This window comes from Cavia porcellus, unplaced genomic scaffold, assembly GCF_034190915.1.
Source record: "Cavia porcellus strain 051 isolate PalLab524CR breed Dunkin Hartley unplaced genomic scaffold, mCavPor4.1 scaffold_24, whole genome shotgun sequence".
Lineage (NCBI taxonomy): Eukaryota > Metazoa > Chordata > Mammalia > Rodentia > Caviidae > Cavia > Cavia porcellus.
In genome coordinates this window covers 57,465,288-57,491,590 of record NW_026947507.1, presented here as the reverse complement: position 1 = coordinate 57,491,590, position 26,303 = coordinate 57,465,288, and the positions used below count along the sequence as shown (strand labels likewise).

The 26,303-nt window shown below is 35.6% G+C and overlaps 1 protein-coding gene across 1 annotated transcript; it reads right to left on the bottom strand.

The window, feature by feature from the left end:
- Nucleotides 1-6,632: 6,632 nt before the first annotated feature.
- LOC134472791 (probable E3 ubiquitin-protein ligase HERC1) lies at nt 6,633-19,198 on the bottom strand. Its single transcript, XM_063235107.1, has 7 exons — nt 19,081-19,198; nt 17,781-18,002; nt 14,026-14,178; nt 13,770-13,902; nt 11,176-11,367; nt 8,992-9,217; nt 6,633-7,022 (listed from the first exon to the last, which is right to left on the bottom strand). The coding sequence occupies exons 1-6, from the start codon at nt 19,171-19,173 to the stop codon at nt 9,021-9,023; spliced, it is 990 nt and encodes a 329-aa protein (XP_063091177.1). The 5' UTR covers nt 19,174-19,198; the 3' UTR covers nt 6,633-7,022; nt 8,992-9,020.
- Between the last annotated feature and the right edge of the window lie 7,105 nt (nt 19,199-26,303).

The following is a 26,303-nucleotide window of genomic DNA, read 5'->3' as shown; positions in this document are numbered from 1 at the left end:
AGACCATATATTAGCTCACAGAACATATTTAAGCAAATGCAAAAGAGTTGAAATCATCCCTTGCATATTATCGGATCATAGCGCTCTGAAATTAGAAATTAATGACAAAAGATACTGCAAAAATTCCGCAAACACATGGAAACTAAATAACACACTCTTGAGTAATCAGTGGGTCACAGAAGAAATTAAAGAAGAAATTAAACAATACCTAAAAGAAAATGAAAATGCAGATACAACTTACCGGAATCTGTGGGATGCAATGAAAGCCGTCCTGAGAGGAAAATTTATTGCACTGAGTTCCCACATCAGGAAAACAGAACGAATACAAATAAATAACTTGATGCTACACCTCAAACAGCTAGAAAAAGAAGAGCAAGTCAAGCCCAAAGCCAAAAGAAGAGAAGAAATTATAAAAATCAGAGCAGAAATCAATGCAATAGAGACTAAGAAAACAATCCAAAGAATCAACGAATCAAAGAGTTGGTTCTTTGAAAGAATAAATAAAATCGATAAGCCCCTAGCCAACCTTATTTAAAAAAAGGGAACAAAAAGCTCAAATTCATGCAATAAGAAATGAAAAAGGAGAAATCACTACAGACCCAATAGAAATACAGAGGATCATCAACACCTATTTCGAAAACCTCTACTCTCAAAAGTTTGATAACACAGAAGAAATAGACAGATTCTTAGAAGCATATGAAGTACCAAAGCTAGATCAAGAGGATATAAAACTGTTGAATAACCCAATCTCTGCTAATGAACTTGAAAATGTAATTAAGGCCTTACCCACCAAGAAGAGCCCAGGCCCAGATGGATTCACTGCAGAATTCTACAAGAAATATAAAGAAGACCTAATGCCGACACTCCTCAAACTATTCAATGAAATTGAAAGGGAAGCAATCCTTCCTAAGTCATTCCTGGAAGCAAATATTACTGTAGTACCAAAACCTGAGAAAGACCCAACTAAAAAAGAGAACTATAGACCAATCTCCCTAATGAACACAGATGCAAAAATCCTCAATAAAATATTGGCAAATAGGATCCAGCAAATCATCAAGAAGATTATACACCATGACCAAGTGGGATTCATCCCAGGAATGCAAGGATGGTTCAACATACGCAAATCAATAAATGTAATCCACCATATCAATAAAGCCAAAAATAAGAATCACATGATCATCTCTATAGATGCAGAAAAAGCCTTCGATAAGGTCCAACACTTATTCATGATAAGAACTTTACAGAAAATTGGAATAAATAGTCTTTACCTCAATATAATAAAGGCCATTTATGACAAACCAACAGCCAGCATCATACTAAATGGCCAAAAATTGAAAGCCTTTACTTTAAAATCGGGCACAAGACAAGGATGTCCTTTATCACCACTCCTATTTAATATAGTACTGGAAGTAGTAGCCAGAGCAATTAGGCAAGAAAGAGAAATAAAAGGGGTAAAGATAGGAAAAGAAGAAGTTCAATTATCATTGTTTGCAGATGACATGATACTCTACATAGAAGAACCCCTAAACTCCATTGAAACACTCTTAGATACAATAAATAAATTCAGTAATGTGGCTGGATACAAAATCAATACTCGGAAATCAATAGCATTCCTATACACGAACAACAAAATTACAGAGAGGGAAATAAGAGAAACTGGACTATTCACATTAGCAAGCAAAAAATGAAATATTTAGGAATTACTCTTACAAAAGAAGTGAAAGACTTATACAGTGAAAATTATAATACACTGAAAAAGGAAATTGAAGATGATCTCAGAAAATGGAAAGACATCCCTTGCTCATGGATAGGAAGAACAAACATTGTGAAAATGGCCATTCTCCCAAAACTGTTATACAGATTCAATATAATCCCAATAGAAATACCATCAACATACCTTATAGATCTAGAGAAATCACTCCTAAATTTCATCTGGAACCAAAAGAGACCTAGAATAGCAAAGGCAATTCTAAGCAGCAAAGACAAAGCAGGAGGCATCACAATCCCTGACTTGAAGTTATACTACAAAGCAACAGTAGTAAAATCAACATGGTATTGGAATCAAAACAGAGCCGAAGATCAGTGGAATAGATTAGAAGATACAACCACAACTACGAACACACTCAACCACCTTATCTTTGATAAAGGAGCCAAGCAGGTTCACTGGAAGAACGACAGTCTCTTTAATAAATGGTGCTGGAAAAACTGGCTCTCCATTTGCCGAAAACTAAAGCTAGACCCATGTCTATCACCATGTACTAAATTAAAATCTAAATGGGTCAAAGATCTGAATATTAAAACAGAAACACTAAATCTATTGGAAGACAAATTAGGTAGAAACCTTGGAGACATAGGAGTAGGTAGAGAATTCATGAACAGGACTCTAACGGCAAGGGAAATACTTCCCAGAATCAATAACTGGGACCACTTCTTATTAAAAAGTTTCTGCATGTCAAAAGAAATCTCCAGCATAGTGAAAAGAAAACCCACAAACTGGGAAAAGATTTTAGTGAACTCTCTCTCAGACAAGGGCCTCTTGTCTAACACATATAAAGAATTAAAGAAACTGAGACCTCCAAAATTCAAAGATCCAATCCAAAAATGGGCATCTGAGATGAATACGCAATTCTCAGATGAAGAAATGCAAATGGCAAATAAATACATGAAAAAATGCTCATCATCATTGGTCATTAGAGAAATGCAAATTAAAACCACACTGAGATACCATCTCACTCCTGAAAGAATGGCCAGGATCAAGAAAACCGACAACAAATGCTGGAGAGGCTGTGGGGAAAAAGGAACTCTCCTGCACTGCTGGTGGGAGTGTAGACTGGTACAGCCTTTGTGGAGATCTGTCTGGAGATTTCTCAAAAAGTTGGGACTGGAAATCCCATTTAATCCAGCTATTCCACTTCTAGACATATTCCCAGAAGAACTGAAAGCATCATACCACAGTGATATATGTGCACCTATGTTTATAGCAGCACAATTTGTAATCGCCAGATCTTGGAAACAACCCAAGTGTCCATCAACTGAGGAATGGATAAAAAAGTTGTGGTATTTCTATACAATGGAGTATTATTCAGCTATAAAGAAGGATCACATTGAGATATTTATCAATAAATGGGCGCAGCTTGAGACCATACTCATAAGTGAAATAAATCAATCTCGCATGTGTGAATACCGAATAGTTTCCCTAATGTAAGTAATGAATCAAATATATAAAAATATGTGGTAATCATGATTCCCCATTAGGTGGCCTTGAAGCCTTATAAAGTTTTCACTCATTAATTAGAAAGGCTTTATTCTGGGCTTCTTGATTTGAAAATATTTGAAGCTAGAGTATATGAAGTTTTATCCAAATATTTCAAGGAAAAAGACACTATGGTAACTACTATTAAGTCAGGTTATATGGTGGTGAAGTACTAGGTTGTTGAAACAGTCATGCTGGGACCTCTATTGTTATATTGTTATGTCCTGTTTTATCTCAATCTCCCCCTTATTGTTTTAAAAAAATTATTTAGTCATTTCTTATGTTTGTCTTAATTAAAGAAAAAATTCAAAAAATTAGGATATATAAATAGTAACTCTTTTTGATTTCCTATTAACTTGTTTTGAAGTCCTGTAGTACTCCCACGATCTTGTTTTGACTGATTAGACTCTGTTCCATTCTATATGATAGTATCAAGTTTGAAGACATAGGCAACTACTTTGAAGACAATAAGATTCACTAAGATACCCATTCTGGTTTGACTATTGTCTTCTTTGGAAGTCCTGTAATGTTTACAATGCCTAAGTTTTATTGGTGTTGTTCTCTACTGTTTTGTCCAACTTTATAATATCTAATGAGATAGACAATTCTTTTTAAGGAAACAAGGGACAACGTTGATAACCATTGTTGAGAAACTTGTACTCTGTTCTACACCATGTGCTATGTCTATCCTTGGTATTGACTGACAGCTTTGTTTTGCCATATTTGACTGTATTCTTTCCCCCCGCAAAAAAAAAGTAATAAGCACTAAGGAGTAATAAAAACCAAAATGTGTAAATTTTGTTGTAAAAAAGAGAGGAAAAAAAAAAAGAAAGAAAAAGAGCTCTAACGGATATAACAGCAAGTGTGTTTAGGGGTGTTAAATAGCTGACTATATCAATGTTTTTGGATCATTGAACACAGCTGTTTGCAGTCTCCCTGTTTGAATGTCCACCTTGTATTCTTTGATACTGTGATTTGAGGAACTATTTTCAAGATGATAATATGTAATCTACTAACAGGTGTTTTCTTACTGTTATGTTTTTTGTTTGTTTGTTTTGGGTTTTTTTTTGTTTTGTTTTGTTTTGTTTTGTAGTTCTGTATTACGTGTACCCTTACACCGCTTTGGTTTGTTTTGTGTTTTTCTCTTTTTCCTCTTAAATAAAAAAAAAAAATAAATAAATAAATAAATAAATAAATAAATAAAAAAGGGTCGGGAATGTAATTCAGAGCAAAGAAAAAACTAATTTTTAAAAAAAAGCTCTGACTCTAAAGCAGAGAACCTCCTACAAGGACAACAGCAGCAGTTGACATTGTAGTAGCTCAAGTGACTGACAATGGTGGCTCAGATTAGAAGACAGTGGTCCTATGAAAAGTGGTCAGAGTCTCTATGAATCTCATATGAATTTTGAAGGTAAGGACAGGTTTTGTTGACAGGTCAGATATGAAATGTGAGAATAAGAGAGAAATCAAAGTTGAATCTATATATATTTAAAATGTAGTTGGCCTAAAAAAAAAACACCATAAAAAAACAGTTCTGGGGAAAAGAAGATAGAATCACATGTCTGAGGAAGGTTAAACACACCATATTTTCTCTGATATGAGTAATTCAAAGTACAAACAATTTAAAGAACAAAATAAAAGACAACAGGAAAGAGGGATAGGAAGGGAAGAAAAAAAACATATATATATATATATATATATATATATATATATATATATATATGTATATGTACCAAATCCCCATGATGAATATGTTCACACATTTTACAAACATGTACTAATAAAAAGAAGGAAAAACAGACATATATCAAAAGAATCAAGTATCTCTGTTATGATACCATTAGGCATGTTTTGTTTTTTTCTTTTTTTGGTAATGCAGATGGAACTCACAGCTTTCACACTGAGCTACAATCTCAGCCATCCCCCAGCTTTTTTTTTTTTAAGTTTTTATTTTCAGATAGAGTCTTGCTAAATTGCCAGGGTTGGGATCAAACTTTCAGTCCTCTTGCCTCACCCTTCTAGAGTACTGGGATTATAAACATCCACTACCGTGAATCTCATAGATTAAGCCAGGAAAGTAGAATACAAGGACAATTAAGTGAGTCAGACACATGTGGATAGAAACGAGTACACAGACGACAGCATTACATAATGAGGACTAGCCAGGTGCTTTTTATTCCTATTTTTTTATTCCATGTGTGCACATCAGTATGGTACTGTAAAAACAGAGTAGATTCCAAATGGTAGTAGAAGATTTACTGTCTACCGTATCTCCAGATTGTCAAACTCTTTTCATAATATCGATTAACTGAATGCCTGTGCTACTTAAAAACAAACCAAGCCAGGCATGATGGCTCACAACTATAGTTTATCATTATGGGAAGCTGAGGCAGGAGGATCTCAAGTTCTAGCTCAGCCTTAGCAACTTAGCAGTAACTTAGCAAGATTCTGTCTCAAAATAAAAACCAAAAGGAACTAGGGATATACCTTGGTGCGAAAGAATTGGATTCAAAGTCCAATACTAAAAAAAAATTCTTTGCAAATATTAAGCACCAATTTAATTTTATTTGTTCCTAAAGACATCTATTCTGAAGAGATAAAAAGTTATACCCTGATTTTCCGTATGTATAGATAAAAAATTTAAGTTCAGACTTACCTCCTTTAAAAGTAAAATACTGACAATACAAATGTCCTGATTTAAAACAAAACAAACCTTATAACCACAGAGGATTCTTAGAATGACAGATTATATTGACCTACCCATCTCAGATACGTAAGAAAATCGTCTGTCCCATGGCCTACTTACTATTCTAAAAATTGCCATGACTGACAATCAAACAGGACTCCCTTTCCAGGAGGCTAAATTTTTTTTTTTACTGGTACCAAGGATTGAACTCAACGGCTGCACACTTGTGAGGCAGGCGCTTATGAAGGAGGATAACTCTTAAAAGTGCAAAGTACCATAACACCCTTTGCTCTGTTTCAAATGTAGGAGGGATAAGCCTTTCATGTGATTTTTAAAGTAGTAAGTTCTCTTAAAACACTATCACTGACATTACATTCATTTTAATCAAGCATTGCAGAATATATAAATTCCATGCTATGTATATAATATAGAAATTGCTTTTATCCACCTTGTATTTATTTGTAATTTTTAAAGTTCTCACTGCAGTGTAACAAATGATGTGATATAAAAAATGTAACTGCACATTCCAAATAAATGATATAGAATTAGAATATATAAAAATACATTTTAGAAAGTAAGTTTTTCTTCTCAATCATTTACTTTTTCCCTTCTAATAGGAATTGATATAATAAAATAAATAAATGATTCAGAAATAAGTTGGAAGGCATTTAACCTTCTGTTTGTTTGCATGCTTACAAAAAAAAAAAAAGAAAGAAAGAAGAAAAACCACCCTAGGGTATTTTCTACAAAGAGAAAAACTGTCTTAAAATGTTGTTTATAAAGTGTTGTTCAAAAAATGCCTTCTCTATAAAAAAGCAGTATAATTTCTGTGATTTTCTGCTTATACATGTCACATATGTACCTGCATTATGAGCAACGTATTTACTCCCTTTATCCTCTTTATCTTACCTTTACTAACAGCGTAATCTTGCATGCTGATCCAAAGGCTACGGGCTGGCTCTTTAAAACAACCCAATGCCAAGTCTACATAGACAACAATTTCAGGCCACAATTTATAATCAAAAGGCTTCCGTTCTTCATTTCCAGAAAGAGCTACTTCTAACAGGCAACTCATACATTTATCTAAACAACAAATTCATATTAATGATTTCAAACCTCATACATTTTAGTGCAACACATAAAATCTTGCCATGTTTATTTAATACATGTAAAATTATATTTCAAGTCCTTTGCAGTACCAAGGTAAAGTCCTTTCATGTTTTTCAGTTAGAGGTAGATTCACTGTTCTTATTCCCAACAGAAGGATATGACACTCAGGGGAAGCTCTTGCACCTTGATGGGTAGAGGCCAGGGATGCGGAATGTCCAACCTGTGCAGCACAGTCCTGCATAACTAAAAAGTGCTGCTCCAAATGAAATGATATCCTCTTTGAGAAACATGTTAGGTTAGACAGGATTTTCTTTTTTCTCTAGACTTAAAGGAAAATAAAGAATGGTCCAAGAAAGACAGAAGATGCCATGAATACTTCCCTAGTTGATGATTACATTTCTACAGGCAGCTCTCTCTCAAGTTTTCAAAAAGGTATTTGGCATTCAAAGTTCACTTTCACATTTTAAAAAACAAAATGCTCTAATTGGTGCTTTGACAACTATTAAAATTCATACTGACCCAGAATATAATTGAATTATTATATACTTACAATTTCATAAGACAATACCATGTTTCTTTATAAGCTTTTAAACCACATATCTATTTAATGGTTTTATGATTTTATAATTTAAAAACTGAAAACATTAAAAACAGTTGACTTTATTCATTTTAAGTCTAGTTATTTGAATGAAGTAAATATAGCAGGAATACAGGGAAGATAGACACAGACACGTTTTCCCTTGGGAGATCATTTGGAAGGTAAAGAGGTAAAAATTGAGGGCACTAGAATTCTTTTTAGCACACAAAGTGTCTCTTGGTAATTTCAAGATATTGCTTTCTTTGATTTAACAGAAACATCTGTCTAGCATTCCATTGGCCATGGCCAAAATCACTTAGGGTGAATCACTTAGGATGAATGTATGCTTATATTTGCAAAAGGAAAAAAATCTTCAACTTTCCTTTGCTCTTTGAACCCCCAAAGCAGATTCTTCTCATTTTGTCTTGGTCCCTCTCCCCACTCTTCTCTGTCTGTCTGTCTGTCTGTCTGTCTGTCTCTCTCTCTCTCTCTCTAGTCTTTGAGACAGTGTCTTGTTGTGCAGTTTGGCCTGGCCTCGAGCTCCATTTTGTAGCCCAGGCTGGTTTCAAATTTGCAACAATCCTCCTCCCTCAGCCTCTCAAATGCAGATTACTGCTGTGAACCAACACGCCTTTTTTTTTCTTCTTCTTCTTCTTTTCTCTCACTTCCTCCTATTTCTGTTTCTTTCCCTCTCCCCTGTTCTTGCTCTTACTTTCTTCTGCTGACACTCTTTGGGTCTCCTCCTCTTATCAGAGAAATAATGAATTTTAGATCTAATTATACCATATGTATTCTGACTTACAATTTCAAAGAATCAAAATTAAAAGACCAGAGAGATTAAAGGACCATTCTCAAATAAATAAAGGTCATCTGTTGGGGAACAGGGTAAGTCCTCATGTTTGATCTGACAAGTAGCCTGCCAATAAAGTAGAGAAATGCAAGCTGAGGCAGAAAAGACAAACCTCAAAGACACTACAAACGAGGGGGGTGTGGGGAGACTATCACTCCTGCACACTGTTAAATCACGACACCTACTCCTACAGTGCTTTACTCTATATGAAGCAGTTTTATGAAAAACACAACTAATCAAGCATTTCTCTATTTTGTAAGTTAGACTTGCTCAAAAACACAAGTAGTAAGTGATAAAATACAAAACAGTGAGATCAGATCTACACTTTGAGGGGAAGGATACTCTTTTCACTACACCACTATGTAGGACTTTATTGCTTTATTCTGTGGTCTTCCCTAAAATGATCAATTTTGCAATCATCCATCAGTTAGTTCTTTCTTCAGCAAACTCAGAATATGAAAAAAATGGAAGTACAAATAAGCATGCATTTTAAATGCTGTAGAGAAGCCTATTACCTAGCTGAGGAGTGTCCATTTCGACTCCATCACTGAAAAGTGGTGTTTTCATCCAATAAGCAGTATCCTGTTCCTCTGGAGACACAGGGGAACCCTGAAGCACACCGCCAGGACACCACCCGCCACATAAGGAGAGCAATTGTTCTTTCCAGGTCCACAAGCCACACCCAAGACTGAGCGGGCTGAGGTAATGGAACACCAGCAGGATCGATTACTTCTGGCCCTCCTAAAGACAAATCATTAGTGGGCATATCTTCACTTGGCAGTTTTAAGAGCCAAAGTTTTCTCATGGCTTTACTCTATCGCACTGCAATAAATTACTGAAGTAACCTAATTTTACCATGAAAACATAGAATTATGATTCAGTGTGTCAACTTGAGAAGGAAAGAGATTTAACAAGTAACTCAGCAGTTCTACATCCTAGAGGACATACCCTTACCACTACAGGATGTTATTCACTGTGTCAACTTGAAAAGTTTAGAAGTTTAACTAAATGACTCAGCAGGGGACCAGGGACCTCACTTTGCAATCATTTTGAACCTGCGCAAGAGGACACCATGGAGATAGTGTGAGTGCAACACCCACCCAAAGATGGATAGCCTATTTACAAAGTAAGGGAAGAAAAGAGGCTTATTCTCCCATTTTTTGCTCTTGTTGCTTTTACTGTCTTCTGCTGCCTTGAAGTGTTACCCCAGTGCCATGCCACCCGGCCTTAGAGCCAGCTGATTATGCACTAAAACCTTCAAAAACTGTGAGTTAAATAAACTCTTCCTTCTTTAAGCATTGGGTATGTTATCTCAGCAATGAGAGAAAAGTAACCAAGACACATAAAATGCTTTTTATATATATTCTCTGGTATACAAGCTAAATTAAAACAGAGAAGTACTACTAAATATAAACTTCCTGTATGAAACTCCTAACTTTAAGATAAACAATGAAATATTCTGCAGGAAGAATAAGGAAGCTTATTCAAGACAAATTAGGTAAATAAATTTGGCTTAAATATATTCTCATGGCTACACTATGTCTGTTAAAATTAGATTAATAATTGTTTTCCTAGCCATTACACGATTTTCCAATAGGGAAATTAATGTTTCTTTGGTTGGGTTCGGCAGTATGCCAAAAGCATTAACAAAGATACACAGTTGATTTATAGATAACTGCCCACTTCTAGTGTGTCTGGGCTACCATGGTGGGTATCACCTTAACAGGGAGATGATTGGATAAAGCTTCACAATTTTACAGGACTGCAACAAAGCACAGGAACAACTTTAAAGCTTGCAACCAGGTCTAATGTCACTCAGTGACCAGCTTTGTTCTATCTTGTCTACCTTCCCTCTACTACCTTGTCTTCTTCTTCTACCTTCCCTACTTTCCTCCTCTTTCCATTTCCTTACTGTGGTCCTCTTTCTATCATCATATTGCCTTTTTAAAAACTGAAACCATATTATTTAAAAAATAAAGCTAGGGATATAGCTTAGCAGCATAAGTGCCTGCCTGGCAAGCACAAGGTCATGAGTTCAATTCCCAGTACCTCCCCACCACAAAAAGAAAGAAAGAAAGAACTTTTACATGGAATCCAGTAATGCACTGATGATTAAATGGACCATTATCTTTGAGTACCTCTAAGGTAAAATGATGCTAAATTATGATACAAGGCTTTCCTATTATACATCGTAAGATGTATCTCAATTTTTCCTATGTCAAAATTTGAAGAAAAAGGGGCTGGGGATTTAGCTCAGCGGCATAAGCACCTGCCTTGCAAGCAGACAGTCGTGAGTTTGATCCCTGGTACCGATAAAAAGGAAAAAGGCCAAAAAAAAAAAAATTGAAGAAAAAAAGGTCTAGTGCCAGTAAAATACAGAATCCTAACCTAATGACAATAAGGATACTTTTTATGACTTTTATTTATACATAAGCATCTTTCTTCAGAGTCCCATGTCACTTACCTAATTTAGACCATAAACTTTTAGAAGACAGTATTTTTTTTTTATCGGTACCGGCGATTGAACTCACAACCACCTGCTTGCAAGGCAGGTGCTTATACCACTGAGCTAAATCCCCAGCCAGAAGATAATCTTTTGATTACACAAAACACCCATAATCAGACATGATTTGAGCTGATGCACACAAGAGGAGTATCTCCTCAAAAGCACTATTTACCCTTTTTCTACCTTTACTTACCATGAAGAGGCCACTGTAACTCTTGGTCTTCTAGAAGAGCAGCAGCTAGCAGGAGTCTATTAAGGCAATCAAGAGGTGGCAAGAGATCCAGGAGGTAACTCAACAGGGGACGAGCCACTGACACTGGGAGTAACAGTAGGGCGTTAACAATCTGGCAGAGCACACTGCCTGCAGCTGAGACGTGTATCACATCTATAAGGGGCAAGAAATGCAACATAAACAACTATTTCAAACAAAAATAAATGGAAGAAAAACTACTTTGGTTTGGAACAAAGTAGACTAAGCTGAAAACTCTTTATTGAACATTCCCTGCTAGCTGGTACTGTTGTACTCTAAGAAAATACCTTCATTATTTTGTGTATTATAGCAAACCTGCAACGTGGCTTACTAAATCTGTTTTTTTATTCTTTTTCCCTAACTGATATGTTAAGTGACCTAATTGATATGTAAAGAATTGCAAGAATCTTACCTAATTGATATGTTAACCATTGTTGCCCTCTACAAACTACAGAAGTTGTGCTAAAACAAGCTAACAAGGGTTGTTAATCACTTTTAGGCGCCTCTATTCTCCACTAAAGAGCTAAGATATCAAATCTTTGTAAAACTTAAGTTTCAGCTTCTTGTAACTCTTGACCCCTTCGCACCCACTAGCGAAAACGAGCTATCCTGGGATAATTAACTCTCTACTTTCTTCTCCAAATATTGCTGCAGATGTGCCACTCTGAGATAATGTCAGTCTGTAGGATGGGAGTAATTTGAGAAACACCAGGAACTCCTGAGATTGTCAGAGCTAAGTGGACAGCAATACAGTTTCCAGACTCAGGTCAACAAGTTTGATGGCTCTGCAGGTTTCTTTGTTTCTCCCCCCGCTTTTTCCTCCAGCCTCTTTTTAAAGTCCTCCCTTCAGTCTCTGGGACACAGTCTCCAAATTGACTCCTGGAGACTCGTCGCCAGACTTTGCTACCTAAATTTTCTGTCTCTTGCTTCCTTGGATTTTATACCGGCGCCCAAGTTGTAACAGTACCGTACTAACTTCTGTACACTAGCAAAAAGAGCTTTGTTATATTTGTATTATACCAAAATACCTGTAACGAGGCCTTACTGTTCTGTAGGCGGTTTTCCCCCACTCCGGGTGACCTAATTGATATGTTAATCAATGCTCTCCTCTGTAAAGAATTGTGAGTCCCTGGGAACCAAATCTAGTTGATATGTTAACCATTGTTGCCCTCTATAAATAACAGATGTGGTGCTAAAATAAGCTAACAAAAGATTGTTAATTACTGCTAGACTAAAATATTTCCTTAGCAGATTTCCTGATCCACGCCCATAACCTCTTACTTTGTAAACTGTGATATATACATAAAGGCTGCAAGCTTTTGAGGGCAACACACAGCTTTTGCAATCTGCAACTGCACTGTGTCACTGGGCCCAGGATAAAATAAATCAGCGCTGCTTTTTAAAATATGTTTTTGCCTCATTTTAAACTCGAGTTTGGGGGCTGGTTTGTGGATTACAAGACTAATATTTATTCACTTTCAGAATGTACCACCAATAGACACTTTGTAGGAAAGCATACCTGTCTTTCATGCCAATCAATTCAAAAGGTTATAATTGTTTGAATATACATTATGAATTTCTCATTCATTTGGAAATTGACTGAAACATTTATTGAGTTACCTGCAAGATCAAGCACCACTCTAGGCAAAGATGATATATAGCCATAACCAAAGCAGCCAAAACTTTCTGCCCTTGTGGTTACTTTGTAGTTTTAGAAACTTTTTAAGTATTTTTGAAATGTTTTTATTACAGGCAGAGATTTTAAATCACATTTGTTTAAATGTTTTATTGTATTTAGGACTGAAAGGAGCATTCAAAATGAGTTCAGTGTGAAGATGCTTAATTTTAGTTCCTTGTGGAACAACCACATGGAGATATCTAATCAGAAGTGGTTTCAGTTCTTCAGCTCATTTATTTCTTTCCTTAGCTGGGAAACTTCAGAGATGAGATGGTTTGATACAGACATGCTGGATTTTAGTTAGGCAAAAGTTCTAGTGCTCAGGAAAGGAATTCTCACATTGGAGTCAGTAACACCCATGGTGGTTAAAGGACTCTGAGATTAGATAAAACCATTCAGAAAGGAAAAGAGGGCTGAAAACAGATTCACAGGATCCTTGACATGAAAGGCACTGTTGAAGCAAAAGGGGCCTATCAGAGCTCATGGAAAAATAGTGGTCAGAGAGATGAAATAAAAAGGACTGTGATCACACAGAAGATATGGAACAAAGCTTTCCAGAAGGAAAAATCGACACTGGCAAGCGCTTGAGCAAGATAAAGAAACAGAAGAAAATAATAACACATTATACCATTTGAAACTAATCTTTTGGATTTTACACCATCCATTGCCTATAAATTAAGCCTTTATGATGTCAGTTAGACTCTTCTAGTGCTATCATTACCCCAAACCAAGATTAAAGAAATATTCAATAAAAAGATTCAAGACAATTCTTCTTGTACTCAGAGGCTGCAGACCCTCAAGGGTTAATAATTATTACTTTTAAACTACTCATTAGATGGCAATTCAACACCAAACAAACCTCTTAATTTTTCTCCAACACTGCCATTCCAAGGACTTTCTTTGAGCAGATTTGCAGAACGGGAGTAAATATCTGTGGCATGAGGCAACAAGAGCTGCAGATGTTTATGAAGCAATGCCACACTGCTTGAGTTCTAAGGAGAAAAAAGTTCCTTAATTATTATGGTAAAATACTCAAGGTATGAAATTATGGCACACCCAAATACACAAGTTTCAAGGTCCTGATAGATGTCCATAAAAAACAAAGAATCACATACCTCGCTAATGTTATTAATATGGCAAAATGCCAGTAGCCGTTTCTGTAATGAACACAGCAGTTCATGAAGATGAGCAGGCTGACTGTTCTCTGATGATGATGTTCCAAGTAGAAATTTATCACTATTCTTTTCTAGCTCTCCAAATGCTTGATCCTAAAATGACATGTTAAAGATTATATTTGAAAGACTTCCAAATGAAAGTAATGTCTATCATGAAAGATTCTGATTTAAAAGGTATTATGTTCTTTCTCCCATTACCAATTTCTTTTCCCCAGCTCTGGGATTGAACCCAGGGCCTTTGTATGAAGCTACAAGTACTTTTCAAGCCCTTTTAAATATTTCACTTTGTGACAAAGGTCTACCTCAACTGGGCATGCTAGGCTTGGACTTGCAATCTTCCTGGCCCAGGACACTGGAAGTGCTGAGATTACAGGTATATGCAACATACCTGCCTCAATTATCAATGTTTTGATCTTTGCTATAATTCTTGTAATAAACTAGTAGAAAGAAAAGTTTTGATTTGTTTTTTCAATTTAAGAAGTAACATACACTTAACTCTAACATCTTTGAAAATATAGAAAACAAGAAAAAAGAGTGAGCAACTAATCAAAGCAACACATATTGGGGTGAGGGATGCAGCTCAGCAGTACGAACACCTTCCTGGTAAGCACAAAATCTTGAGTTCAATTCCTGGTACAAAAAAAAAATAGAAAGAAAGAAAAAGAAAAAGACAACATATAAAACATTTTTAAGCTATTCCTTTTCAGATCTTCTGTGTAAAGGTTTTATTTCCACATGCTTATAGATTTCTAAGAACATAGAGGGGTTGGGGATTTAGCTCAGCGGCATAAGTACCTGCCTTGCAAGTGCGCAGTCATGAGTTCGATCCCTGGCACCGATTTAAAAAAAAAGGCCGGATGTGGTGGCACATGCCTATAATCCCAGCACTCAAGACTACACAGTGAGTTCAAAGCCAGCCTGCACTATGTAGTGAGACCCTGTTTCAAAAACAAAAATAAAAACTGAAACAAAAAGTAAATAAATGGACTAAAGAAACATGACAACTAAAAAAGTTGTACTACAGACTAAATTTCAAGGCTAATTTCTGGCTGTGGCACTCAGGGCTCAAAATAAAATATATGGTCAAAGAAAAATCTAAAACCTGAGGCTCTCCAGGACCATGCTTAAGGTGCAGCACGAAAGGGCACTGGGCACAAGATTGCCCTGACCCATGGCCACCACTGGGATCCTGTCCCATCTGCAAACAAGAGGGTCACTGCAAGTACAACTGCTCTGTCCACCAGAAAGCAGGTAAGTCATCAAACTCTCTACCCTTATAGGAGATTATGTCACCACTGACACTGAACTCATCGCTCAATAACCTGCTCAGTTTTGTCACTGAAGAGGACTGAGGGGGCTGAGGGCCCATGGCCCCAACCAAGGTATCTCTCTCAGAGCCCTAAGTCTTGCTGGATAGCTCAGGTAAAACCTTCTCTTTTCTTGCCAACAGGGGGACCACCTACAGTGTTTTACCTGCATTCTCAGGCTGATGTACCTGGTCTACAGTCTCCATTATGGGGGCTGACAGCCAACCTACACAACCTCTCCAGACAGAACCTACCCCTTGCAGATTCCAAACCCTTTTCTTTATACAAAACTTTTTGTCATCCCAACTTGTTCTGTACCCCTTTTAAGCAGAGATCTCTCCAAAAGCTCAATTTCTCTTATACTTTCTCTCTCCCTTTGGCTCTCAACTGAACCAAAAAACCTAACAACTAAATACAATATGTGATTCTGGACCAAATACTGACCTGGGAGGGAAATTGCTATAGAAGATACTGCTAGGACAATTATTAACAGTTTACTCCTACCATCACTGGAGCAGCACATTTGTCTCTACACTATCCTGAACGCTGCTCACACAGGTGTCATTTGAACCAGTCAATTCCTATCTTATAAAAATTAACCAAAAAATGCACTGTATGACCATGCTATATTTAAATAATTGGGCTGTGTTTTAATTTTAGCTGAAATTCAAACACAGGCTATACATTAGGTAATGGCTCAATTACCCTAAGAAAATAATCACTAGTATTTTTTGGTCTGTTTCATGTTTACATAAAACTGCATAGTCTATTTTTAGCCTGTTCCTTTCCAACAGAATTACAAATCTTTCTATATTGTTCGCTCTCTTTTGGGGGAGGCAGGGTACTGGGGATTGAACTCAGGGTCTTGTGCATGCTAAGCAAGCACTCTTCCACTGAGCTATATGCCCAGACTCATTATTTATTGATTTATTTATTTTGGGCCAACATTTCTACAAACCACATGTGTATAAAATTTAAGTTATAAGATTCTATTGACCACATATATCATTACTTACTGAACCATTCCTCTATTTAAGTATTTCCATTTTTCTAAATTTTATTATCAATAACTTGAATATTTTTACCCCATAGTCTAGGTTTACAGTATGACTATGAGAACATTTTAAGGCCTTTGCTTATAAACTGACAATAGCATTATTATTTTTAAAGTCTTAAAACATAACAAATTGGTTTAAATTGTATTTTAGATAAACAATAATTTACAATTTTAATTCAAAAGTGACTAATATTTTATCTCCTTTTCCATAAAGCATTCACATTTAACTCACATTTAACCTAATCATATATGAAAACAACTGCTTTAATATAGCAAACAGCCTCTGTAGAAGTCTGGGAAAAAATTTCAGTCATTAACAAATGCACAAACTATTAACATCACCCCTGTCCAATTTGTAGCCATTACTTCCTAAAAATACCAAACATCACATGCAATTCACATTCCTAGGCAAAAAAGAGAATAATTCTGCAGGAACAATTTTCAGACCTAGTCAATGGCCTTTTTCTGTGGGCAGAACATAGCACTAGACTTATACAAGGAAAAAACAATATACAAACCTAGTCCTATAGAAGACAACATGAAATTATATACAAATGATTTGAAGTTAAGCCACTTATCCCAAAAGTGCTTAGCAATATAGGTGTATGCTACTATAATCAATCACATGGTTAGATGAACAAGGCTCCCTAAAATGGCAAACCTTAAAGAAGTCAGATTGGTAAAGAAGAACAATCAGGACACAAGTGTACCATATACAAATGGAAAAGATACACCAGTAAGAAAGGTACTGACAAGAATGGTGCATGAGCCAATGATGAAAGATGACTGAAGGGCTTTTTAATACAGAGAGATTATTCTAGCAATAAAATCCTGAAAAGAAAGCAGCAATACTGACAACAGCTACAACACAGTTATTAATGTTGGATCAATAATGACTAAGCTTGATCTAAAATAGCTACTTGTGGGGGAGAGGGATGGATTTAAGAAACAGAAAGAAGGAATTAATGGCACTCTCATATACATAGTGTGATGGGACCTACTGTTTCCTCTTCTACTAACCAGTCGATTCTTAGTACAACTGAATTATAACATTGTATCCCCTTGTTCATTATTTTCTTTAAATTTTTTGACAGTTTTTATCTGCTTATTGTTTGTTAACATGAAAAAGGCTGGTAAAATTCTAACATTAATCTCTCTGTAATTCTCAAATACATTTCACTGAGGCCTCATAATATTTCATGAGACCTGATTCATGTCTCCCTTTGGGGAAATGGGAAGGTTATATTTTAAGTTTTTAAAGGTCAAAATACCTTAACATGAGGAGATATTACTTTATTTATTTATTTTACTGCAATGAAAAAGCAACTTACTGTATAAAATCCTAAATTTCTTAGGAGAGTTTTCATCAAAGTCTCAGCCAGATGGGTGTCGGGATGGCAGCTCTGAGTGCCATAGGGCTGATCTGACAGGTTTCCATAGCCAGTGCACACAGCAGAGAGGTCAGTGGCATCAGAGGGCGAGCTATAGCCAAGTAGGGAGGCGACATGTGTATGATCCTGCAAACTTGTCAGAATGATGTCCAGTTGCATTCTCTAAAGAGCAATGAAACAGGAATACATGGATAGCTTACAACATACTGATGAGAAAGAAAAAGGATCTAGGAAAATATACTAATTATGCTAACTAATCTATGTAATAACCTGATTAAACAATAATCTGCAGGAAGTATATAATTATAAGAAAAACTATCCAATTAATACTATTTAGAAAAATATAATGGCTTAGTGTATCCTTCTTATAATACTTAAAACTCTTAGCTAAAGTGGCATACTGTGCATCATAATTTAAGTACTACAAATAGGAATAGGAAATGCCAACAGACAAATTATAAGTGTTATTTTAAAGGGTTTCCAATGACTACTTATTTAAATGTTTAAAATAAATCATCTGAAACTTAAACTAATACAAAATACTCACTGGAAACCATCTGTGGATATCTATTGTAAGTACCATTTTTCCTCAAATCTGTATCTCTAGATTTGATTCTTTTTTTTTTCCTGTCTTTTTGAGATAGGGTTTCACTGTGTAGTTCAGGCTGGCCTTGAACTCACTTTGTAGCCCAGATTGCCCTCGAATTCCCAGTGACCTGCCTGTCTCAGCCATCCGAATGCTGGGAACACAGGCATGTGTCACCACACCTGGCCATTCTAAATTTGATTCTGTTTGGTACAGCAAAATATACTTATTTCAATATACCTAAGAGAAGTGAAAAATAAGAATATTTATATCCTTAAATACTTTTCCTTAATGGTCATCTTTCGCTTTTTAGATAAACAATTGCATTCAAAGTCTGTCAATGGAACCAACAGCAGTAGCACATAGCTTTGGTTTTAATTCAACAAACTAAAAATAAACCAAAGAATCAGAGGGATGACACAGCAATCAACAGTGGGGAAATCAGTTGTTATTTTAGTAATTAGTCCCAAATAATTTATTATTTGCTTTACCTGTAATCACTAAACATCTGCAATTCTTCCAACATATAACATTAAACAACCAGATACATCAAGTATTGCCCCATGAACACATGGCAGTTGATCAGCTTATTTTCCTCTCACTCCAATGTCTTATGATACAACCAGTTTACTTAGATGCCACACAAAGGCTTACCTGTCCTTTAGATAAGCTTTCCCATCTATCAGGCCTTTGGGGTAAAAGAGAATGAAGTAACTCCATCCATTCTCTCAATGGAGGTAATAGCATGGTTGCTCCTACTGACAGAGTTTCAATTACCACTTAATATCGAAAAAGAAAACAATATTCATTTAATGAATGAATACTGTTTATCCCTTAAATAAAAAAACACATGAAAAGTGAATCTATTATTATCATGAAAGTCTAAAGAAGGTAGCATGTGGGGAAAAAAAAACATGCAAATCCTTCTCTAGATATCTTTAAAAAGTCGAGAATACAAACTCTGAATTTGTTACAACATAATCATCACCCAACAAATATTTAAGGTTCAGTTTACAGTGCTGGGTAAAGAAAGAACTGTGCAAAGTGATACAGAAGAGTAAGGTCCCATTTTCATAAGAATATAATCTGATGGGGCAGGGCTTGAACAAGTAATTGTGAAAAGAGTCACACAAGAAAAGTTACAAAGCAGTGAGAATTTCTGTGAACACATATATGAAGGAGGTGCAAGCAGCATGGCCCACAGCTCCTGAAGGTCATTAGGTATTTAAAAATCACGGTTACCAGTCTTAGTCACATAAAGATCCAGGCAGAGAGAATAGTATAAGAAATAGCTAGCTTCACTATCTTAACCTCTATAGGTCATGATTTCTTCATTAACAAAATCAGAGTGTCAGTCTAGATAAACACTAAAGGGCTTTTTAATTTTCGTAACTTCTCTATTAGTCAATGTTTCTGCTTACTTGGATTATATAATATAATGATAAAAACTCAATTGCACAATAACGGTAATTCTTCTAATAGAAAACATTGCTCTCCAAAGGCTAAGAATTGGAAGAACCTTTAAAGATTTCCTCTGGTTACTATAATCAAACTAAACTCTAGCTACAGAAATTCAACAAAGGTGAATAGGATTAAGGAACAAATAAATGTATTCTATTTCCAAAAGCGCTTTTAAAAGGACAGATGGAGGGGCTGGGGATTTAGCTCAGTGGCATAAGCATCTGCCTTGCAAGCAGGTAGTCATGAGTTCGATCCCCAGTACTGATAAAAAGGAAAAAAAAAAGAAAAGGACAGAAGGCAGAAGAGAGCTTCATACAAAAAGATCAAAAATGAAAAAAGTGGTAAGGGGAAACAGCATCAAAACTTTGGAACAGCGGCTGGGGATTTAGCTCAGCAGCATAAGCGCCTGCCTTGCAAGTGTGCGGTCGTGAGTTCCTGGTACAGAAAAAAACAAAACAACAACAACAACAACAAAAAAAAACAACTTTGAAACCAGAAAGCAACAAGTGTTTAACTGACTTAGAGCTGAAAAGGTTGTATCCTAAGTTTAAAAACTGATAATCAAAAAGTACTTTCATCCATTCTATAGAATTCCTAGAAGCTCAGGTATTTTTGCAACAGTAGGTAAGAGAGGGGCTTAAAACCAAAGAATTAGCTAAAAACTGGGTGAGATAAGGAGCACACTTGAGGGTAGTAATACAGAACTGAGTGCAGAGGAATTCATAAGATACATTGCTCAGTCTGAGTACTGAGGCATCTGAGCTCTTCTGCTCACCACAGAACTGTGGTCCAACTCTACACCTCTGGCAGGAGATAAGAAGAGCCTTCCTATGGGGAATCTGAGTCATTCCCCACTGCCTGTTCATCCATCCACAGCAAGGTTGATAAAATCTATTCAGGTGCAGAGGACTTTCAACAGCCGTTAGAGTCACACTCTTAAACACAACTAGACAGCCAAAATTCATTAAAAACACAAGAAAAACCTGTCATGGGAAAGACAGACTAAAACTAATAGTCTAATTTGTTTTTGTTTAAAGCAACTACATAGAAAAATAAGAAAAAAATATTATATTAAAAAATACAAAATCAGAACAAGAGGCTACAAAAATAAGGGAATACTTGCAGGATAAAGAAAAGCCTTTTACATTCTAAAAATAAAAGAAACATTTTAAATTTCAATGGAATGATTAAAATGTAACACTAAATTTCTCATGAAAGTAGAAGGGGGAAATGGAAAACAAACAAAGATTATTTTTAGTTTGCTGTTTGTTATGTTAAACTCACACTATCCCATTTCTGATAAATACTGAATTGTTACAGTTCCTTTTCACCCCAACCCCAATGTTACTCTCTTCCTGATCCAAGAGGATATGTTCTAGTAGAAAAATCACTATTGTATTATTCCTTTATTTAAAAAACTGACAGATAATCTATGTGCCATAAAATTCACCTTCTGACAGTACAAAATTCAGTGGTTTTTTTTTAACCACATTTATAGAGTTACTCATAATTCGGAACATTTTCATCATCCCAAAAACAAACTATGCCCCTTCACAGTCATTCTCTATTCTTACCAAGTCTCTGACAACTACTAATCTATTTCCTTTCTCTACACATTTGCTATCTCCACAAATTTTAAACTTTGAGGAGTTAAAAATATGAAGCCTTCTGCATCAGTTTCCTTCACTTACATAATGTTCATAAGGGTCAGTCATATTGTAATGCCTATCAACACTCCATTTCTTTTTATAGAAATGTAACATTTCAGTAATGTTACATTATATAAATACACCACACTTGGCTTAGCAGCCAGCACACATTTGTATCATTCCTTTTTTTCCTCAGTGCTAAAGGTTATCAGTTGAACCTAGGATCTCACACCTTCTAGGCAAGTACTCCACTGAGCTTCTCCACCAGTTCTTTTTTTGTTTTGATACAGTCTCATCAAGTTGCTCAGGCAGAGGCCACCACCCTCAGCTGTCCCCACTCTTTGGCTGCTATGAATAACACCTCTATCAGTATTTCCACACCAACTTTTACAGAGACATATGTTTTCAATTCTCTTGGGTACAGATCATACGGGTCATATGGTAACTATATTTAAGGAACTGGATAGCAGAGACATCCTTTTTTTTAAAATTTTATTTAAAAGGAAAAAGAGAAAAACACAAAACAAAACAAAGCGGTGTAAGGGTACACGTAATACAGAACTACAAAAAAAAAAGTAAGAAATCACCAGTTAATAGATTACATATTATCATCTTAGAAATAGTTGCTCAAATCACAGTATCAAAGAATACAAAGTGGACATTCAAACAGTGAGACTGCAAACAGTTGTGTTCAATGATCCAACCAAAAACATTAATATGCTCAGCTATTTAACACCCCTAAACACACTTGCTGTTGTATCCTTTAAAGCTCTTTTTTTTCCCTCTCTTTTTTACAACAAAATTTATACATTTTGGGTTTTATTACTCCTTAGTTCTTATTACTTTTTTGGGGGGGAGAGAATAAAGTCAAATATGGCAAACCAAAGCTGTCAGTCAAAACCAAGGATAGACATAGCACATGATGTAAAACAGAGTACAAGGTTATCAACAATGGTTATCAACGATGTCTCTTGTTTCCTTAAAAAGAATTGTCTATCTCATTAAATATTATAAAGTTGAACAAAACAGTAGAGAACAAGACCAATAAAATTTAGGCATTGTAAACATTACAGTACTTCCAAAGGAGACAATAGTCAAACCAGAATGGGCATCTTAGTGAATCTTATTGCCTACAAAGTAGTTGCCTATACACTCAAACTTGATACTATCATACAGAATGGAACAGAGTCTAATCAGTCAAAACAAGATCATGGGAGTATTACAGGACTTCAAAACAAGTTAACAGGAAATCAAAAAAAGTTACTATTATACCTCCTGCTAATTTTTTAAAATTTTCCCCTTAATTAAAACAAACATAAGAAATAACTAAATAATTTTTTTAAAGAATAAGGGAGAGATTGAGATAAAACAGGACATAACAATATAACAATACAGGTCAAAGCATGACTGTTTCAGCAACCTAGTGCTTCACCACCAAATAACCCAACTTAATAGTAGTTACCATAGTGTCTGTCTTTTTTCTTGAAATATTTGAATAAAACTTCATATACTATAGCTTCAAATATTTCCATATCAAGAAGCCCAGAAAAAAGCCTTTCCAATTAATAAGTGAAAACTTTATAAGGCTTCAAGGCCACATAATGGGGAATCATGATTACCACATATTTTTATATATTTGAATCATTACTTACATTAGGGAAACTATTCGGTATTCACACATGCGAGATTGATTTATTTCACTTATGAGTATGGTCTCAAGCTGTGCCCATTTATTGATAAATATCTCAACGTGATCCTTCTTTATAGCTGAATAATACTCCATTGTATAGAAATACCACAACTTTTTTATCCATTCCTCAGTTGATGGACACCTGGGTTGTTTCCAAGATCTGGCAATTACAAATTGTGCTGCTATAAACATAGGTGCACATATATCACTGTGGTATGATGCATTCAGTTCTTCTGGGAATATGCCTAGAAGTGGAATAGCTGGAGTAAATGGGATTTCCAATCCCAACTTTTTGAGAAATCTCCAGACAGACCTCCACAAAGGCTGTACCAGTCTACACTCCCACCAGCAGTGCAGGAGAGTTCCTTTTTCCCCACAGCTTCTCCAGCATTTGTTGTTGTTGGTTTTCTTGATCCTGGCCATTCTTTCAGGAGTGAGATGGTATTTCAGTGTGGTTTTAATTTGCATTTCTCTAATGACCAATGATGATGAACATTTTCATGTATTTATTTGCCATTTGCATTTCTTCATCTGAGAATTGCGTATTCATCTCAGATGCCCATTTTTGGATTGGATCTTTGAATTTTGGGGGTCTGAGTTTTTTTAATTGTTTATATGTTTTAGACAAGAGTCACTTGTCTGAGATAGAGTTCACTAAAATCTTTTCCCAGTTTGTGGGTTTTCTTTTCACTATGCGGGAGATTTCTTTTGACATGCAGAAACTTTTTAATAAGAAGTGGTCCCAGTTATTGATTCTGGGAAGTATTTCCTGTGCGGTTTGAATCCTGTTCATGAATTCTCTACCTACTCCTATGTCTTCAAGGTTTCTACCCAATTTGTCTTCCAATAGATTTAGTGTTTCTCTTTTAATATTCAGATCTTTGACCCATTTAGATTTTAATTTATTACATGGTGATAGACATGGGTCTAGCTTTAGTTTTCGGCAAATGGAGAGCCAGTTTTTCCAGCACCATTTATTAAAGAGACTGTCATTCTTCCAGTGAACCTGCTTGGCTCCTTTATCAAAGATAAGGTGGTTGAGTGTGTTCGTAGTTGTGGTTGTATCTTCTAATCTATTCCATTGATTTTCAGCTCTGTTTTGATTCCAATACCATGTTGATTTTACTACTGTTGCTTTGTAGTATAACTTCAAGTCAGGTATTGTGATGCCTCCTGCTTTGTCTTTGCTGCTTAGAATTGCCTTTGCTATTCTAGGTCTCTTTTGGTTCCAGATGAAATTTAGGAGTGATTTCTCTAGATCTATAAGGTATGTTGACGGTATTTCTATTGGGATTGCATTGAATCTGCACAACAGTTTTGGGAGAATGGCCATCTTCACAATGTTTGTTCTTCCTATCCATGAGCAAGGGATGTCTTTCCATTTTCTGAGATCATCCTCAATTTCCTTTTTCAGTGTATTATAATTTTCACTGTGTAAGTCTTTCACTTCTTTTGTAAGAGTAATTCCTAAATATTTCATTTTTTTGCTTGCTAAGGTGAAGGCTGCAGTTTCTCTTATTTCCCGCTCTGTAATTTTGTTGTTCGTGTATAGGAATGCTATTGATTTCCGAGTATTGATTTTGTATCCAGCCACATTACTGAATTGATTTATTGTATCTAAGAGTCTTTCAATGGAGTTTAGGGGTTCTTCTATGTAGAGTATCATGTCATCTACAAACAATGATAATTTAACTTCTTCTTTTCCTATCTTTACCCATTTTATTTATCTTTCTTGCCTAACTGCTCTGGCTAGTACTTCCAGTACTATATTAAACAGGAGTGGTGATAAAGGACATCCTTGTCTTGTGCCCGATTTTAAAGTAAAGGCTTTCAATTTTTGGCCATTTAGTATGATGCTGGCTGTTGGTTTGTCATAAATGGCCTTTATTATATTGAGGTAAAGACCATCTATTCCAATTTTCTGTAAAGTTCTTATCATGAATAAATGTTGGACCTTATCAAAGGCTTTTTCTGCATCTACAGAACTGATCATGTGATTCCTATTTTTGGCTTTATTGATACAGTGGATTACATTTATTGATTTGCGTATGTTGAACCATCCTTGCATTCCTGGGATGAATCCCACTTGGTCATGGTGTATAATCTTCTTGATGATTTGCAGCATCATATTTGCCAATATTTTATTGAGGATTTTTGCATCTGTGTTCATTAGGGAGATTGGTCTATAGTTCTCTTTTTTAGTTGGGTCTTTCTCAGGTTTTGGTACTACAGTAATATTTGCTTCCAGGAATGACTTAGGAAGGATTGCTTCCCTTTCAATTTCATTGAATAGTTTGAGGAGTGTCGGCATTAGGTCTTCTTTGTATTTCTTGTAGAATTCTGCAGTGAATCCATCTGGGCCTGGGCTCTTCTTGGTGGGTAAGGACTTAATTACATTTTCAATTTCATTAACAGAGATTGGGTTATTCAACAGTTTTACATCCTCTTGATCTAGCTTTGGTACTTCATATGTTTCTAAGAATCTGTCTATTTCTTCTATGTTATCAAACTTTTGAGAGTAGAGGTTTTCGAAATAGGTGTTGATGATCTTCTGTTATTTCTATTGGGTCTGTAGTGATTTCTCCTTTTTCATTTCTTATTGCATGAATTTGAGCTTTTTCTTCACTTTTTTTAATAAGATTGGCTAGGGGCTTATTGATTTTATTTATTCTTTCAAAGAACCAACTCTTTGATTCGTTGATTCTTTGGATTGTTTTCTTAGTCTCTATTGCATTGATTTCTGCTCTGATTTTTATAATTTCTTCTCTTCTTTTGGCTTTGGGCTTGACTTGCTCTTCTTTTTCTAGCTGTTTGAGGTGTAGCATCAAGATATTTATTTGTATTCGTTCTGTTTTCCTGATGTGGGAACTCAGTGCAATAAATTTTCCTCTCAGGACGGCTTTCATTGCATCCCACAGATTCCAATCAGTTGTATCTGCATTTTCCTTTTCTTTTAGGTATTAATTTCTTCTTTAATTTCTTCTGTGACCCACTGATTACTCAAGAGTGTGTTATTCAGTTTCCATGTGTTTGCGGGATTTTTGCAGTATCTTTTATCATTAATTTCTAATTTCAGA

Excerpts from the sequence above, each read along its gene's own strand:
- LOC134472791 (XM_063235107.1), bottom strand. The coding sequence starts at position 19,173 with ATGCTATTACCTCCATTGAGAGAATGGATGGAGTTACTTCATTCTCTT. Across the intron at positions 11,368-13,769 it reads TGTTGGAGAAAAATTAAGAG|ATGTGATACACGTCTCAGCT; the intron begins GTTTGTTTGGTG and ends TGCCCCTTATAG. Across the intron at positions 9,218-11,175 it reads GTTACAGTGGCCTCTTCATG|GAGGGCCAGAAGTAATCGAT; the intron begins GTAAGTAAAGGT and ends ATTTGTCTTTAG.